We start from the raw sequence: 15,299 nt of genomic DNA, 5'->3' as shown, positions 1-15,299 counted from the left end.
CAGACGGTTTTCTTACGAAATGCCACCACACTGCTCGATTATTTATGTTTCAGCGCACATGGTAGGCAGCTTGCCGACTAATACAGCCCATTTCATGTATGTGAATCCAGCTTGCACCGACAACACACGGCAACCCCATCGTCCCGTTGTTATTTTATTCACAAAATAGCTCTGAAGAAATGCAACAAACAGGGGAATTTAACGCGACTTTTGCAGGCATTGGACAGTTTCTTTGTCAGGTGGTAAACCTCAGGAAAATAAGAGCAAAACGACATATGGCATTCACCGTCAAACACCATGTTAGAGGAGTTTGCTTCTAGTTACAGCTCAAACTATTGCGACATCACTAGCTAAGAGAAAGTTATTCTCGACTGACGGGTTAGCCACCGTGGAGCCTAAGATCCGCCTATCATCAGCATTGACAGAACATGATATACTTCCTGTTCGAACCGAGGGCTTAAAAAGGCGTCTTTACGACGAGAGCTTTTGTATTCAAGGCCGAGGTGAAAGATAATCTAACGACGGAATTAGAAGCGTCGCTTGGGTAAAAACCAACGTGAAACGAGCCCCACATCAGCTGTACAGCCGATCCGTCAAATCAAATATACTGCACGGTAAACCAAGTAAGATTGGCACGAACAAGCCAATTTTTTTGAGGTAGCAAAAGGAAAGAATCGGTGAGGATGGTTACGTCGAGGTTTGGAGACATCCTAAGGAGGCCACTTAGTGAAAAATTTATGCTTGTTCGCTCCGAGAGCAATATAGATATGTTGTCCAAGAAACGAAGGGTTCTCAGAATAGTGCGAGCATGAAGATGCACAGTCAGTGTGCCTATTGCTTATTTAGCTATCAGAAGCTACCTTAAGGCACTTTTTGCGTAGATGAAAGTCGAAAACGTCTTCGAGAAAATATTTCCACGACTCTTGCTAGACTATCTAACTCTTTATAGTTGGTAAACGTATATCAAATATAATACTCTTCAGCTATATTCCTGGTTTCAAAAATCGTTTATGACCCAGCGCAACGTGAGCCCAACATGGCAGAATTAAATCAAGCCAGAGTGGAGGTTTCCTAGATGAGCGCTATTTTTACGTACAGTAGTATCGATCCAGAGACAACATTTTTCGTAAAAGGTGACAAATCTATATGGGGATTGTCATTGTGACTAATTTTTCGATGTTAAAAAGCGATAACAAGCCGTGCTTCTCTGTGAGTAGCTGTTAGTTTAGTTTCAAAAATTCCCCAAATTATAGAACAGAATGAATTAATTTTTTTTCCAATTTTATACATATGTATGTCTGGATGGTCTCGTTGAACAGAAACACTGACAAACTGGTAAGATGCTGTTTGCACAAGCCCTCACAATTATATTGACGCAATAAGCACTGCATTTCATCTACTGGGTCTGGAAAAAGATTTGGCCCAAGGATTAGGAAAATCAAATCTTCAGAGTCTTTTGTACACTGATCTTTCTTGTTTCACCCTTTCTGAGTGCTTTGGTGTTTTGCCTACTGGAATAATGTCGCAGGGACCCTCGGCCGGACCCAGCCTCTGACTTACCCGCAGGCAAGATAATAATTTGCTATTGGATTCGTATATAAAGCATCTTCTCAGATTAACTAATTTGTTTATTAAAGTTGTTATCGGTTGTTAATTAAACCTGTACAAGATTTTTGGCTTCGCGAACCAAGTAAACTGCTTTTACTTTAGCAGTGATAAGCGCCCAAAGTTGTTGTGTGTTATCACCCGGAATACCTTATTTTTGCGAAGTGTTTTATGGAATAACATGTTTGTAATGGCGTGTTGGCCGTCGCGGTTTTTGCAGCGGTTTCTTGAAAAAAAAATAACAACTGTTTTGCTCATTGGAGTCTCTTAATATATGGTGTGGATAGTTTTCTGCACAGAAACCATATATATATATCTCAGCTTACCTAACATATGCCTTCCGGGTGATTAATCTCTATGTGCCGGGAGCTATTACATATATAACAACTCTTGTACGATCACAGCACGATCTAAAGTGCTGCAAAAAACAATCAGCAATATTTCTTCAGAAAAAAGACGTTACTTTTGGACATAATACTTCTTCCTATATGTCTGAAAGAACGACGTCTATGCTTAAAATATAAACGATGTGCATCTTGCAATGGAATGCCAATGCAATCTTTAAGATAATTTTTACTTATTTCTATAAATGTGTGATATGTATTCTGTCTCGGATTACTCTGGCATTATGGTAGACTTTCAGATTTCAAATTACAAAAAACTAGTCTCAAGTATTTTGCGCATTTGGATGTGCTGAGTTGTATTCGACTTATGTCTATTACTATGGGATCTTTACTTTTTGAGGGACCACTTAGTAAATCACTGAAAACTATTTAATTTAATAAACATGTTAATTTAAATTAATTTAAAAAAAAATTTAATTAACTGATCAGATTTGATATCTTAAATAATGCTATGACATAATTCTTTGATTGTAGTTCGGGCCATTCTACTTGTTGCTTAAGAAACCAGATGGATCTGTTCGACTTCATGGAACACTCGGTTCAATGATCACGAATGTAACAGCTTCGCTCAACATGACGTATGACCTTCTAGTAAACAACCAAACTTCATATTTTTGTTTGACCATTCATGTTTATTAGAGCGAATTTTAGATTTATTTAAATATATGTATTCAGTGTATTAACTTAAGATTGTTTAAGTAATATAGTGAAGTAAAAAGTAATATAGGTTGTTGATATAAAAATCCGAAGGAAAATCTTGATGATTCTTATTATCATTAGGATGATTATGCTCAACACGATAATTTTAATACATAGGTAGGCAAATAATGATTACGACACGGCGTGCACTGGCAACTGACTTACGCCAGGCGGTAGCTCTAGACCGAACACTGCGAATGAGACAAACCTTTTATCTTTTCTTTCAAGACACTAGTGCTCTTTGAATCATTTACTTCCCTTGGTCAACGACTTTCTGGCTTAGCCTGTCCGGCAGATACACAAAATACATAAGCAGAGTCACCGACTATATTATGTAGATGTCACACGAATTTTATGGAAATAACATTTACGTCAGCTTTCGTATTTTTTACCTATTTCGGTAACGTTATTTTGACTGCCGGTTCATTCTGCATTTATTTTTTTCTTTCTCGCCTCGGTTGGAGTCCGCGATTGCGCTTTACTGTTCAACAGATTGTTTTTTGCGGTTCCTAGTAACTACTAGTGACTGCAGTTTGCTTTCCCTTCCTGAATACTGATACTATTGTTGATATTGTTTCTCTTTGTCTAAAACAAGGTCTATACCCTCATATGCAGTTGAGCTCTTAATAAATGCAGCACTGTTGACTATTGAACTGCCAGAGCTACTACCTTAGTTTCTTCCGTTTTTTTTCTACCACCTTCATTTTTTCCATAAACGACAAATTTTCTATCTGCTCGAATCACGGGTAGGTCATTGATTTGGACCAGCATGCAGTTTAAAGATATCTTTCACAATCCGTGAACCTATTGCTGAAGGGGGAATACCTAAAAGGCGATTCATGTCATTTTTAATACCGCAGCTAGTAAGGCAGATTCAGGCATGCCTTATATCCGCATATAGGCTCAGGCTATCAATACAAACATACACACAACGTATTCATAGAAACTTATAGTCGAATTCACTGCAGGCTCTCATCATGTGTCTCTAACTAGTCTCAAAATGCCCAGCTCGAACTTCTTGTGGCGTTTCTTATTCCGTCAAGAAAAGTGTAATCATCGGGCATTTTATACATTTATGTGGTCTATATTCAAATCTGAGCATAGACACACTTTATTTTGTCTTGAAAGCTAGCCACCCAATGGAATACCTAATGGCAGTGCTGGCCGTAGCACTCTAAACATTTAGTTTCGTGGCATAGAAGGAAGGTAACATGTTTTTTTTTAAAAAGCTTAGAGATGGTGAGGATCATAGTGATCATCATCATCATCATCATCATCATCATAGTGAAAACCTGATCATTTTCGACTCTCTTGTCTTCTTAAGTGGTGGTCGCTAATGCGGACTTGTTGACTCAATGAAAGCGACTTTGACCTCACTGTCACCGGAAAATTTCAATAGCGGTAGTTAAATTGAAAATAAAGTTAACAGTATAGAAATGCCAGAAAGAAAAGGAAGTGCCCTGGACGATACAGCTCATTTTGGGCCGTCATGTCCTACTGTTAAGGTTTCGCACACTAAATTTCGTAAGCCTCGCTACGGTAAATATGTCTACAGGAGGTATTGGTGTTAAGTTTTTAGTACGATGAGAAAAAGAACCTTCCGATCACTTCAAACTTTAATAGCACATTATTATAAACAAAGTACTGAAACATGATTTAGTATGTAGGCTTCTAGAGAAGGATTATTATTAAGCGTTTACAAATTATTAAGAGATAAATCGCCGTTAAAGTTAAATTAATGGAATTCCCTCTATCGGAAGTTGCTTTTTCAACATAAAGTTATTTTTTTTTTAATATAGAGTGCGGAAGTTTGAAAAGAGTGACGTGTTATTTTGTTATATATCGCCGGTATTATCGACACTTAATTTTAGGAAATCAAGGATGTCATTTGATTTTGTTGGTCATTAAAAGGTACAAAACTACATGTTAGGAAAATAAAAGCATTTTATAAAACGTAACCTTTAATTAACCTCAGCAAATGCAATGATTCAATAATTTCACATGGCACACAAATTCCTAATTTTTTTAATATTGTGGCGTTTATTCGAAACTTGCTTCTATTCAGCTACTATTATTTCAGCTGTTTCAACGAAACTGCTAGTATTCAATGTAAGCTAAATTTTGACTCTATTCGATTACCTATAATTGGCTCAAGCTTTACGCCCGAAATCGTTTTGTTAGGCTAGAGTAGAAAATTCCGTTTTTTTCTTTTCAGTCATTTTATTTCGTTTCGACTTTGAGAAAGTACACACCTTTTAGCCGAAGTAACATCGTTTGCTTTTTATTACTTTTTCCTATCTTTTTGGTGGCTGATATGTACGGACTTCCACCTCTGTTCTATACTGTTCACCGTTCCAGATGTGTCGCTTTGGTTGTTGTTGTTGTTGTTGGAGCGGTGTTCATGCTGCGCCCCGAGTGGAGTAGAGTTTCCTGTTACAGTGCCGTTGGTGTTCGTTGGGTTACTAAAGTAGTTACGCGGTGCAGCGTTGTCATGAAACACTTCCATTGCCCTCTTTTTTACCCCAAGACGCTTTTCTGCTATTCTCATTACTCAGACGGATGCCTTGCTTTGCGTAACTGTCTTCCGTGTTTTTTCCCTAAGCTTTAAAATGCTCATAGCGTAATACTTCTTTCTCAAGCTATCATATATAGAGGTGCAGCTTTTAAATATGTTTCTTAGTGTTCTCAAACTGGAGGGGTTTAACTAGCCCTTTTCACGTTTAGGGGCACCGAAAAAACGGTATCAAAATTACTTTCTTTCCTGTACAAGCAATGAACAACTTACTCGCAGACGGTTCTTTTTATTATTCCAACTGAGCCTATGGAAGTCCACTTCCCTTCCTTTTCAATATTTTTTAGTGCATGCAAACAATTTACAACAGTTATTTGGGTTACCCCTAGCTGGAAAAAGAGCTGTTAGGTCTAGTGCAGCGCATTTCTTTTTAGGAGTGCCTGCAGTTCGTCACAGTTCATTTTTTTGTGGCCGCCTGGAACGTGATTTGTTGTTCTTGTTCGAATCTCCGATTTTAAACCGATTCAATCTAAACTTACTGATAATGCTTACTGTACGTGCCCGGTGATCAAAACAATCATCCTAAGAAGTCTCAATGATACACGATTAGGCGATCCGTCGCTAGCTCCATCTGTTTTTACTCAACCTAATATCACTGCTTAAGAAAAGAATTCAACTACATAGGCATAAGTAATCTACAATCAAATGCTCTTAATCTTTGGGAATATGTGTTATGGAACCCAGCAAGAAATGACTGCTGTGACATCCTCTGGGATTAAAGTGTTCCTATACTATGCGTCTCTTACAAACTTATTTCCCTTCTTTGAACCCCATCGTTCAAAATGGTTCGGAAAAGTCTTTCAGTCTTTTTGTTACAGACAGTATCAAAGCAATGATTTGCAGTAATAACGCTTTCTCTCTCCTACGTAGGTACAGCATTGTACCACCGCTGGACAAAGCCTACGGCATGGTTGAAGAAGAAACGGGCCGCCTAACAGGAATGTTAGCTACAGTGCTTGCGGGAAAAGCAGATGTAGCAGCAGGGCCATTTCCGGTTCACCCCAGAATGAATGACTTACTGCACGACATGGCACGGTCGTCTGACTCTTTCACTGCATTCGGTATCATTTCCGGGATGAAAAACGACTACGTGCAAGCACCCACTTCATTTACGGATGCGTTTGATAGCCTCGTTAGTATCAGAAAATTAAAATCCAACATCTGATGACATTATATATGATTAATAAATCTCTCATTCACTTAGATTAACAAAAACTAGATCTATATCACACATTAACGGTTACTCCGTTGCAATTACCCTGTCTCACCTCACCCGCTACCTTGTTGCAATTATCTCATCACTTTACTCAATTGTTCGCCAGAGTGTTCGATCAAATCTGGATTTATGTTATTCATGACGCATTGGCCTTTGGTACATTTCTCTACGTCAATAAAAAGCTTTCTTAGAATTAGTTGACTCACTCTGTATTTGAAGAACGTACACGAATCAAATGGCCGATTTTGAATAGACGTTATGACTGATGTAGTCGACTAATTCTGTTTCTGCTTAAGGTTAATTCTGGTACTTTGTCATAAGGAACGTGTACACATACCACATTAAATGAAGGCTGATTGTTCCAGGAACGTCACCAAGCTTTAAAGGTTTTTCATGTTACGTTTTTCTACGTGAAGTAGTGGCGCATCTTAAGCTAAATGAACATACGATGAGTTTATGTGTTTATGTTTTTATATATAAGGATTAAATTTTTATTTTTTTTTAATTTTTTGTTAACAAATACTTGTACATATTGAGCACGAGCTCAAATATTTTATATGTTGGTTGGCATATTGATTTTGATTCTCAGAGGTCATTAAAACTGTTCGATCGTATATATACATATCAATTTTTTTTGCAATTTCGTTTTGAGAATGATTTGGTGGAAAAGTCAAAACCATGTTTTATTAACCCGGCGGACCCGCAATTAAATCACCTCTTTTTTAGCTGGAAAACTCGTCGGGACGATCCTCATAATCTGGCAGTTGGCTCTCATAATCTGGGCCACAATGGGCCAACGGTTGTCCGACCCCGTTAACTGATTGGGCGTTATGTATGCTTGCAGGGGTTCCCACTGGTCACATGTCGGGGTAAATAATAATGCGGGCGTTTGGAAGGTTCGCAGTTGACTTTTTGACTTTAGTTAGGTAACGAATTTATGGATTAACCCGTTTGAGTACCTCAAAAATTTTAACTATGTTACGGAATTCGAGCCGATGCATACTTTGTAGGCGACGTTTCATGTAGTCCAGAAAATCCATAATATAGATTTGTAAAAATAGACAATGCGTAGGGGGCTGACGGTAGAGGACTCATTCTGTGGTACACTGCTTCTTAAATGATTAGCTTCGGGTTGTATGAACTTTGGGGAAGCGCGGGATTTTTCATTCACTCCAACTCAAGCAATCTAGCAAAGGGTATTGTAGTGATGTTTGTTTTATGTTTGTTTTTCGGAATGATTATCCAACAAACGCATTTTTTCTGTATAAGTAGTCTTGTTCCGCAAAAAATTGTATGTTGGACAATTTTATCTTGTTACGCATGTATCAGAAGTTGCCTGTTTCGCTTTCGGAGAGAAGTACGTTTGAGTGACAACGAGCCTCACACATAACGTTAAAATCGGTGGAGGTGCCTTTTGTCGGGTTGGCGGCCCGCTGTATTCTCCTTCGCTGTAGCGAAGTAACGATTATTGGGATTCTCTGGCCAAAGCACAACGATGGCGTGGAATTTGGAAGTAGTTAATACAGAGGAGCCAATGTTTGATTAGTTCAATTTGTTCACGCCGAATCGATTTGTGTGTCACAAAATCCGCCACCTAAGGCTTTCAATAAATGTATACTAAATACTAAAAGCCTTAGGTATGTTATAACTCGAAATGCGTACATTGGAATAATTTTTCGCAGTTGCGTTGACAAGGGGAAATTGATTCTCTCAGTTATTTAATAATGCAACCGTCTTCCCGATTTCGCAAATTTGATTAACAACATGTTTAATTCCATTTAAAAAAGTTGGAAAAATTAATGTCTCTTGAGGGCCTGGATCAAGCGATATGGTATATTTTTATTGTTGGGCTGAAAAGTTCCACATAAAAAAACACTAACCTCCTGTGTTCCTCTGTATTTCTTGTCTCAGTTTCTAAAGTTTGTTTGGTGGCTGCCTGAGGGCACAGCTTTTGTAGCGATTTTTTCTCCTATAGGAGCCGTTTTGATACGCGACGCAAACGACCACGAATTTTGATTCTGTTGCAATTTCTGCAGAACATATATATATATATATATATATCAGATCTCGATTCCAGAGTCCGTTTGTAACGTAAAATGTATCGACATGAGCGTAGCAGTATGGAAACTTTCCAGAATGATTCTATCAGTTATATTTCTATAGGCTAACATCGAACTCTTTATACTAATGCGCTATCGGCAATTAAACGCAAAAATAGAAAATCGCAAGCTGATCAATGATATTGTACGCGCACAAATTTTGTACAGGTGATTGAGAAACTAGTCTAATTATACGCAATAATCAAATGTGGCAGAAAAACAAACCTGACCCTAGTTGTTTTTGTGGAGCGATTTTGAGGGGTACACTAAGGGTAACGAACTCAATTTTATAAGGAATTTTTATTACTTTTAATTAATACGTCAAACCTAGACAGGAATACTCCTATCAATTTAAGAGGATCCGCTGTTTTTCCAAATGGGTGAAAACAATGGGGATCTACCTAGCACAACTTTATCCTTTATGGATGAGTTCGATGCGGCAGTCCTCCAAATACAGGGAAAACACACCACTCTGAATAGACAGAATTATTATTATTGCTACTGGAATAGCTAGAGGGCAGCATAATGACACAGTATATTAGAAAATATTTAATTTAGATTAGAAGGAAGAGTCTTGCAACTCGTGTATCGTACTATATCAAGTCACAGTATAAGAATAATACTCGCGAATACGAAGGTATTGGGTAGCATTGCTGGAAATTATGAATGAGTACTAATTAAAGATTTTAGGTACATCAAACAGTTCTGTAGCTAGAGTTTCATTCAGCGTAAGTGGTTGCGTACTGGAAATTTTGAAGTCTAGCTCAGTGGTTTCAAACAGCACGACGCATGTTCTGGGTCCGTTCATGGATTCATTCCAACGAAACCACGAAGTTAATGGGAGATTCCAACAGAACTGTTGGTGCAAATTTGAGCTAAAATTTAGGTTCGGCCTGGTGTAACATTTGATAATTCATTTTTTAATATTTATGGCAAATCAGGCCCGAAGCGTGGTAAGCAGGATCATCTCTCATATGTAATTAACTGTATTTGTGTAATCTTCTGAGAGCGCTCGCTTTTAGCGGATTCTCCATAGCTAGAGTATTATTCTAACGCAATCTACATGTAATGTGGAGCGTGTCGATTGGATGAGTGTTTTTTGCCGGAAAAACCTCCCTCTCCCATAATGCATAATGCTAATTTACACAAGCTATCTCTATTTTGGCGACTTATAGGCCTAATGTTGTTAATGTGCGACTAACATTTCTCTTGGTTTAGCATAACTAGATTTGAAACTGGCTTGTGAAATATATTCCGTGCATTAATCAATTACCCTTATATAAACACATGGGTAATGATTACAAGATTAGAGGTCCAGGTCCAGACTTCATCCGGCATAAAACAATCCATTAAAAAGCACAGCCTGAGTTGATCTCTTGCCCCTTAATTTCTTACTTGAGAAAGTTTGCAGGGATTGGGCACGTACTTTTGCCTTTAGAAGCCAGAATTTTCGCTTCTTATTTTTTTCCATTATTAATTTTCTATTTAGTCTCTTATGGACTGCTATATATATATATATATATATATATATATATACAACGAGAAAATTGTAAGGGGTCAGAGAGGCTCTATTTTGATGCTGAAATGGGTCTTTAAGCGCAAAAAATGCAAAACACCTGTGGCATATGTCTCTCCTATGTGGCAAAAGCTCCAAGAAAAGTTTGAACCGTCTTTCGAGCGATTTTCTGATGAACGTCAATTGGATATAATAAAAAGGGTTTTTTTCCAAAACATCTTTCGAGAGGTTTTCTGAGGGAAATACTGAAATACCAAAATACCGAAAACATTTTCCCTACGTGAGTCACCGCTTCGTTAGCGCTTACTCGCAGATGTGACAATGAAATGAAAATGAATCCATTGGGGTCGTCTTCGACACTAATCAGAAAGATTCCGATAAGCTTAATTTAAATGTAATTCAATTTTCCTAAATTTCATTTTTGGGATCAAAAATGCCCTTGAGCGGAAGGGGTGGAAATTTATCACATCGTTTTATGTGGAAACGTTTTTCCTATCGCAAATCTATGGATCTCGATAAATTAAATTAAAATGCAGGACACATTCCTGTACCCGAAATCAGTATTTTTGGATTTTTATGGCGAAAACTCTATTGATTGTATCTACTTATGTAACAACTGGATGAAAACGCGTTTTGAGCTGCTTTTGTGGGGCTTTCCGAAAAAATTTTTACTAATGTCAACTGAAAGGTTGAGGCGGCTAATGCTAACTCGATTTTTGTAAAAAAAATCCAAATCATTATGAAAACAAAAAGGTGAGATATCAATATACGTGTTTTAAAAATATACGTAGATATTTATTATAAAAAAATATTTAAGCTCTTCTACCCCTGTTGACACGTCAGAGGCAGAATTAGTACGCCAATCAAAGCTTTAGATTGTTCTTCAATATATGGATAAAGTGGAACAGGGCAACTGCAACGGCATAACTGTTAATGAGCATTTAATCTACCGTTTTCGACGAACTACGAAACGAAAAAGAATAGTTAAATCAATTAAAGGCTGAAAGTGCGCGACACAGAGTTCGCTGGTTCGTTTATATATATATATATTTGCGAAGTTTGTTGGTCGGAGTCTAACAATATGCCGGCTAGCGATTAGCTAGGCTCTAACTACGTTCGAACTAGCGGCTATTTATTAAATTATGTGCCATACAATTTAGCTATCGCCACTAGCCATGCTGTATCCACGCAACATTTGCGGGTCCCCAGTGCGGTACGCTTGTCGTAACTGGTTGTGTTAATGTCCTCGTACACTCTTTGGCTACCAGCAGCTTCCTACAGCCTTCCAACGGTCTCTCTCGCACTTCCGTTCATCATCGAAGCACATTCTTGATACCTTCTTTTTAAGGGCTTTCCACGGTAGAATCTAACTACTTCGTATGGTACATAGTCGCTGCTCCTCGTATAGTACATGTTCTCTTTGCTCGTGAAGTCTGCCTTACAGACACTAGTTCTTTGCCGCCGATCTTCCCGTTCCATTTTTCACTTCAGTTCTTTTTTCGTTCTTTCTGGTTACCAGTTACCACGAGAATGGCCAGCCTCTTGCGATGTTCTAGACTCTAACTGTTCCTAACGAAAACTAGACGCCGATGGGTCCCACGTTGTCAGTCTCGTCCCTCATGTTCCACATTCGACCAGAAGCCTGGTTTCCGGATTTCGTTTCATTGCCTCCGCAAAATTGGTCGAGCGTGAGCTTTGTCGCTGCCACCAATCTATGAAGAACCAGTCCATTGATCAAAGACTAACAATATATCCGCTAGAAACCGAGGTTTTACACGATTTCATTTCTTCGCCGTAACATTATATATATCTATATTCATCCTGACAATCCTAAAATGAGATCACCACAAATTTCTTAGATTACTACAGAGTATTCGTCTCATTGAACTCACATACTGTGCCTAGTTGAAAAGAAAAGTTAAATTAATTAAGCGAAACTGCACGACGCCAAAAGAAAATAACGTGTATACCACGGATGATGTTTTTGAATCCCATAGCAATGCATAGTGATGATTACTAAAATAACATTTTTTTGATTCAATTTCAATCAGTGTTTAAATCAGTTTAATTCAAATACACAGAATTACATGATAATGAAATTATTAAGAGTGCTAAATGACTCTTAAATTATTAGAAAGGGATGCCATATCCATGCTGTCCAAGGCAACCCCATTAAAGAAGGTAAAGAATAAGAATAAATGTTGTTAACGAAGAGGGTTAGGGTACTGTCTGCGAACTTCAGTATAATGAACCATACAACATTCAAAACAATAAGCTACGGAAACAGAGGAAATATTTCAAATTCAATTCGAGGAATTTTAAGTAATGTAGCTCGAAACTTGAATCTAACAGAACAAATTACCGACAAACATATAGCCTACACTTTTTGCCGCTACTATTACACGGCATATAACATGACCAGCGGCCTTCCAAAGCTTACATTCCGTCAAGTCTATGACTTAAAGATACTGTATCTCTTACGAATGATAAGTAATTTTCAATTGGATTTGGTGGAATTATTTCGCAATTATTCCATCCAACGACTTATTGATTAACATGTCGCTTATGACTTCATCCTTCCAAACATCCTCAAACTTTATCAAGTTATCAAAACAAAAGATCAGAGTCCACTTAGATAAAAAGAAAACTGTAATTCAAGGAAGGGATTTAATATTGTTTATACCAATATATTATTAAAGCAGCCTTTAGAGTCGACAACATAACTATCGGTTTGGTCTAGGCATGCATTGATAGCAGAAGACACGAGTCAGCGAATCTGTTTTCAATGAAACTGATTTCCGCGACTTGCGCAGGAAGATATGGATAGCCTATTCTTCTTCAATACGTTCACTAAAATGCCGCAAGGTGCACAACTTCCCGTGTTCGCCGAAGATACAATTACGCTATTTGTTAAAAGTTGAGCTTAATGTAGTTTCTGCAGACCCCTTGATCTGCAGCCATAAGCAGGGCGAATCATTTCGAAGATCGACAAAGACTGAGTAAGTTGAATGATACGAGTTTTTTGGCGTAATGCTCAGAACTAGGTTAACTTGTGAAGTCCATACTCTTCATGCCACGAGAATGCTGACTAAAGTATATTACGGTTTTGCCCATACCTGCTTGTTACTTAGAATTTGGAATTGGGAACTTTTTGTCTGAAATTTCAATGCAGTATCAAGCCATTACACTGCTTACAAACATAAGTGATTCCTTCAGTATCAGATCTGGTCTTATTAGTAAAAAAAATTTTGGACAACTTAGATGTTCTTCTTAACAAAATCAAATTCGCTATTTTAGAAATTACGAATACTCTAATAGGCATCTGAAACTCATGGATCTAGCGCCCCTCCGCTTCCAGCAGGACCACTCGTGGGTTTCAGCAGCAATGATTATTGTTAAAACCTGCAATGACTAATCAAGCACGCAGCCCACGCAATAATTTTGAGGCCGTTTTTGTCGAATACATTGCTGTTGAAGACAAGGAATAAGAGTTTCCTTAATTATGTTAAAATAATTAGAGACTAATTGTATCCTCGAATACTACTTTGAACTCCTTTGTAAATACTAATATATTTTTTATTACCTAGCTTCTTATAATATTTTCCAATGAAAGTATGAATACTTGATATTACCGTTAGAATTTGAACGATTATACAAACTACACACACAAAAGAGCACACAGCATTTTCTACTGGGTACTGACTAATAACGAAAATTACCACTGCTTTATGGAACAGTTATAACTACACTATAAACGAATAATTAGGGATGATACAAACATTTAACATTTGCGAATTGGTATCGATAGTGATGAATGCAAATAATGAGCAAAAACTAATGATTTTCTATAAACATTAAATTTACTGTATAAGGTTCAAGCTTCTAAAAGCAATTTCCCGTTTGTATCTCGTTACTAAAGACATCGACGTAGTGAAAAGTACTATTACATCTAATGCGGTGATTGTGCTGTATTGCTACTTATTACTGACTCGCCGGTCACACATTTTAAGTTATAGAAATGATCAGAAACTTCCTATAGAATCAGAAAAAAATTAGGTTGAAGGTAACATTTTAACTACTTACCTATTTTACACCTTCTGCTTCTATGGTTTTCCTATTTCAACAGAGTTGGGTACTTCTTTTTCTGTGCCTGCTAGCGATCGTTGGAATTCTTCTTGGGTACCGGCTTGTTACGGGGCAGGGTGGATCTAAAACCATTGCTGATACGCTTATCAAATGGCTTTTTAATGGATATGCTGTTCTCCTTCAAGAAGGTATGACTAAGTTACATATTATTAACATATTACTACTACAGAGCAAGATAATCTAACGTTTTGAGTCAACTCAGTTTATTTTTCTTTTTTCTATCAATAACTATTTTACTCTTCCATTCAAATACTAAGCCCACGAGTGTTTTGTTCGGCGTACTTTGAACACTAATTGGGCTAAAATAAAATTTTAATATGTGTCGGAGATACTCTCGTTCATTTTTCCCACACCTGTCTAGTGCTCTGGTAACTTTCAGGTAGCCATATATTTACCATTTACGTTCCCACATGTAATTTATACATCTATGGTTTCTTGAAATAAATCGCCCACTTTAGGATACAAAAGTTTCCAATCACGCTGACTTAAAACAAGTTTAAGCAAATGTTACTTATGTTCGGTTACCGTGCCAACGGTCTATGACTTTCGAGAAATGAAAAACTGGGAAGAGCGAGCTGCATTATTTTACTAGTATCTCATAATGGCAGAGGTAGCTGATGTCCATTAGAAATACTACCGACTCCACACGACACTTCCACCGAACTCACCTAGTCTGTCTCCGACTGGCAGTAGCAATTAAGTTATGTCGTCTATGACGACCATATACTGCGGTGGGTTTCGTGTTGAATTAAATCTGCATTATGCACATTGAATACACCACACGCATTTCCAACTGGCCTAGAAATAATTCACGGGTCACCTATTTTTTCGCATATTCAGCATTAAAGTTAAAATTCTATATTACGTTATATGTGGAATGCCAGTTTTGGCCGACAGAGCCATTGGGCCCCACGCTGTTTTCTTAAAAAGCCCCGTCGATCGTGGCGATTCGTTCTTGCTCCTTAGGTTCGCTGGTCTTCACTATTCCAATCTCCATTCTAGATTCAAGTACTATGCTTTCGGTTAAGGTTCCCTTGCCAAA

The 15,299-nt window shown here is 37.7% G+C and overlaps 1 protein-coding gene and 1 long non-coding RNA gene across 12 annotated transcripts in view; one reads left to right on the top strand and one right to left on the bottom strand.

Annotated features, from left to right (window-relative positions):
• Window positions 1-15,299, top strand: part of LOC111261243 (uncharacterized) — a 34,196-nt gene that overhangs the window by 7,001 nt on the left and 11,896 nt on the right. For 5 of the 11 annotated variants that reach the window (XM_022834574.2, XM_022834573.2, XM_022834575.2 and 2 more), the window contains exons 2-4: window positions 2,484-2,587; window positions 6,151-6,412; window positions 14,238-14,385. In XM_022834574.2, the coding sequence (XP_022690309.1) occupies window positions 2,553-2,587; window positions 6,151-6,412; window positions 14,238-14,385 (445 nt within the window). In that variant the 5' untranslated portion in view covers window positions 2,484-2,552. Of the gene's footprint in view, window positions 1-2,483; window positions 2,601-4,005; window positions 4,248-6,150; window positions 6,413-14,237; window positions 14,386-15,299 lie in introns of those variants that run through there. The other 6 variants (XM_022834580.2, XM_022834577.2, XM_022834576.2 and 3 more) reach the window with 3 other exon arrangements.
• On the bottom strand, window positions 10,879-14,288 carry LOC111261247 (uncharacterized). Its single transcript, XR_002680882.2, has 2 exons — window positions 14,195-14,288; window positions 10,879-11,823 (listed from the first exon to the last, which is right to left on the bottom strand). It is a non-coding gene; the product is annotated as an uncharacterized LOC111261247 (long non-coding RNA).

The sequence above is a fragment of the Varroa jacobsoni genome, unplaced genomic scaffold, assembly GCF_002532875.2.
Source record: "Varroa jacobsoni isolate VJ856 unplaced genomic scaffold, vjacob_1.0 scaffold_536, whole genome shotgun sequence".
Lineage (NCBI taxonomy): Eukaryota > Metazoa > Arthropoda > Arachnida > Mesostigmata > Varroidae > Varroa > Varroa jacobsoni.
Note: the sequence above shows the minus strand (reverse complement) of the source record. Positions and strands in the feature narration are given on the sequence as shown.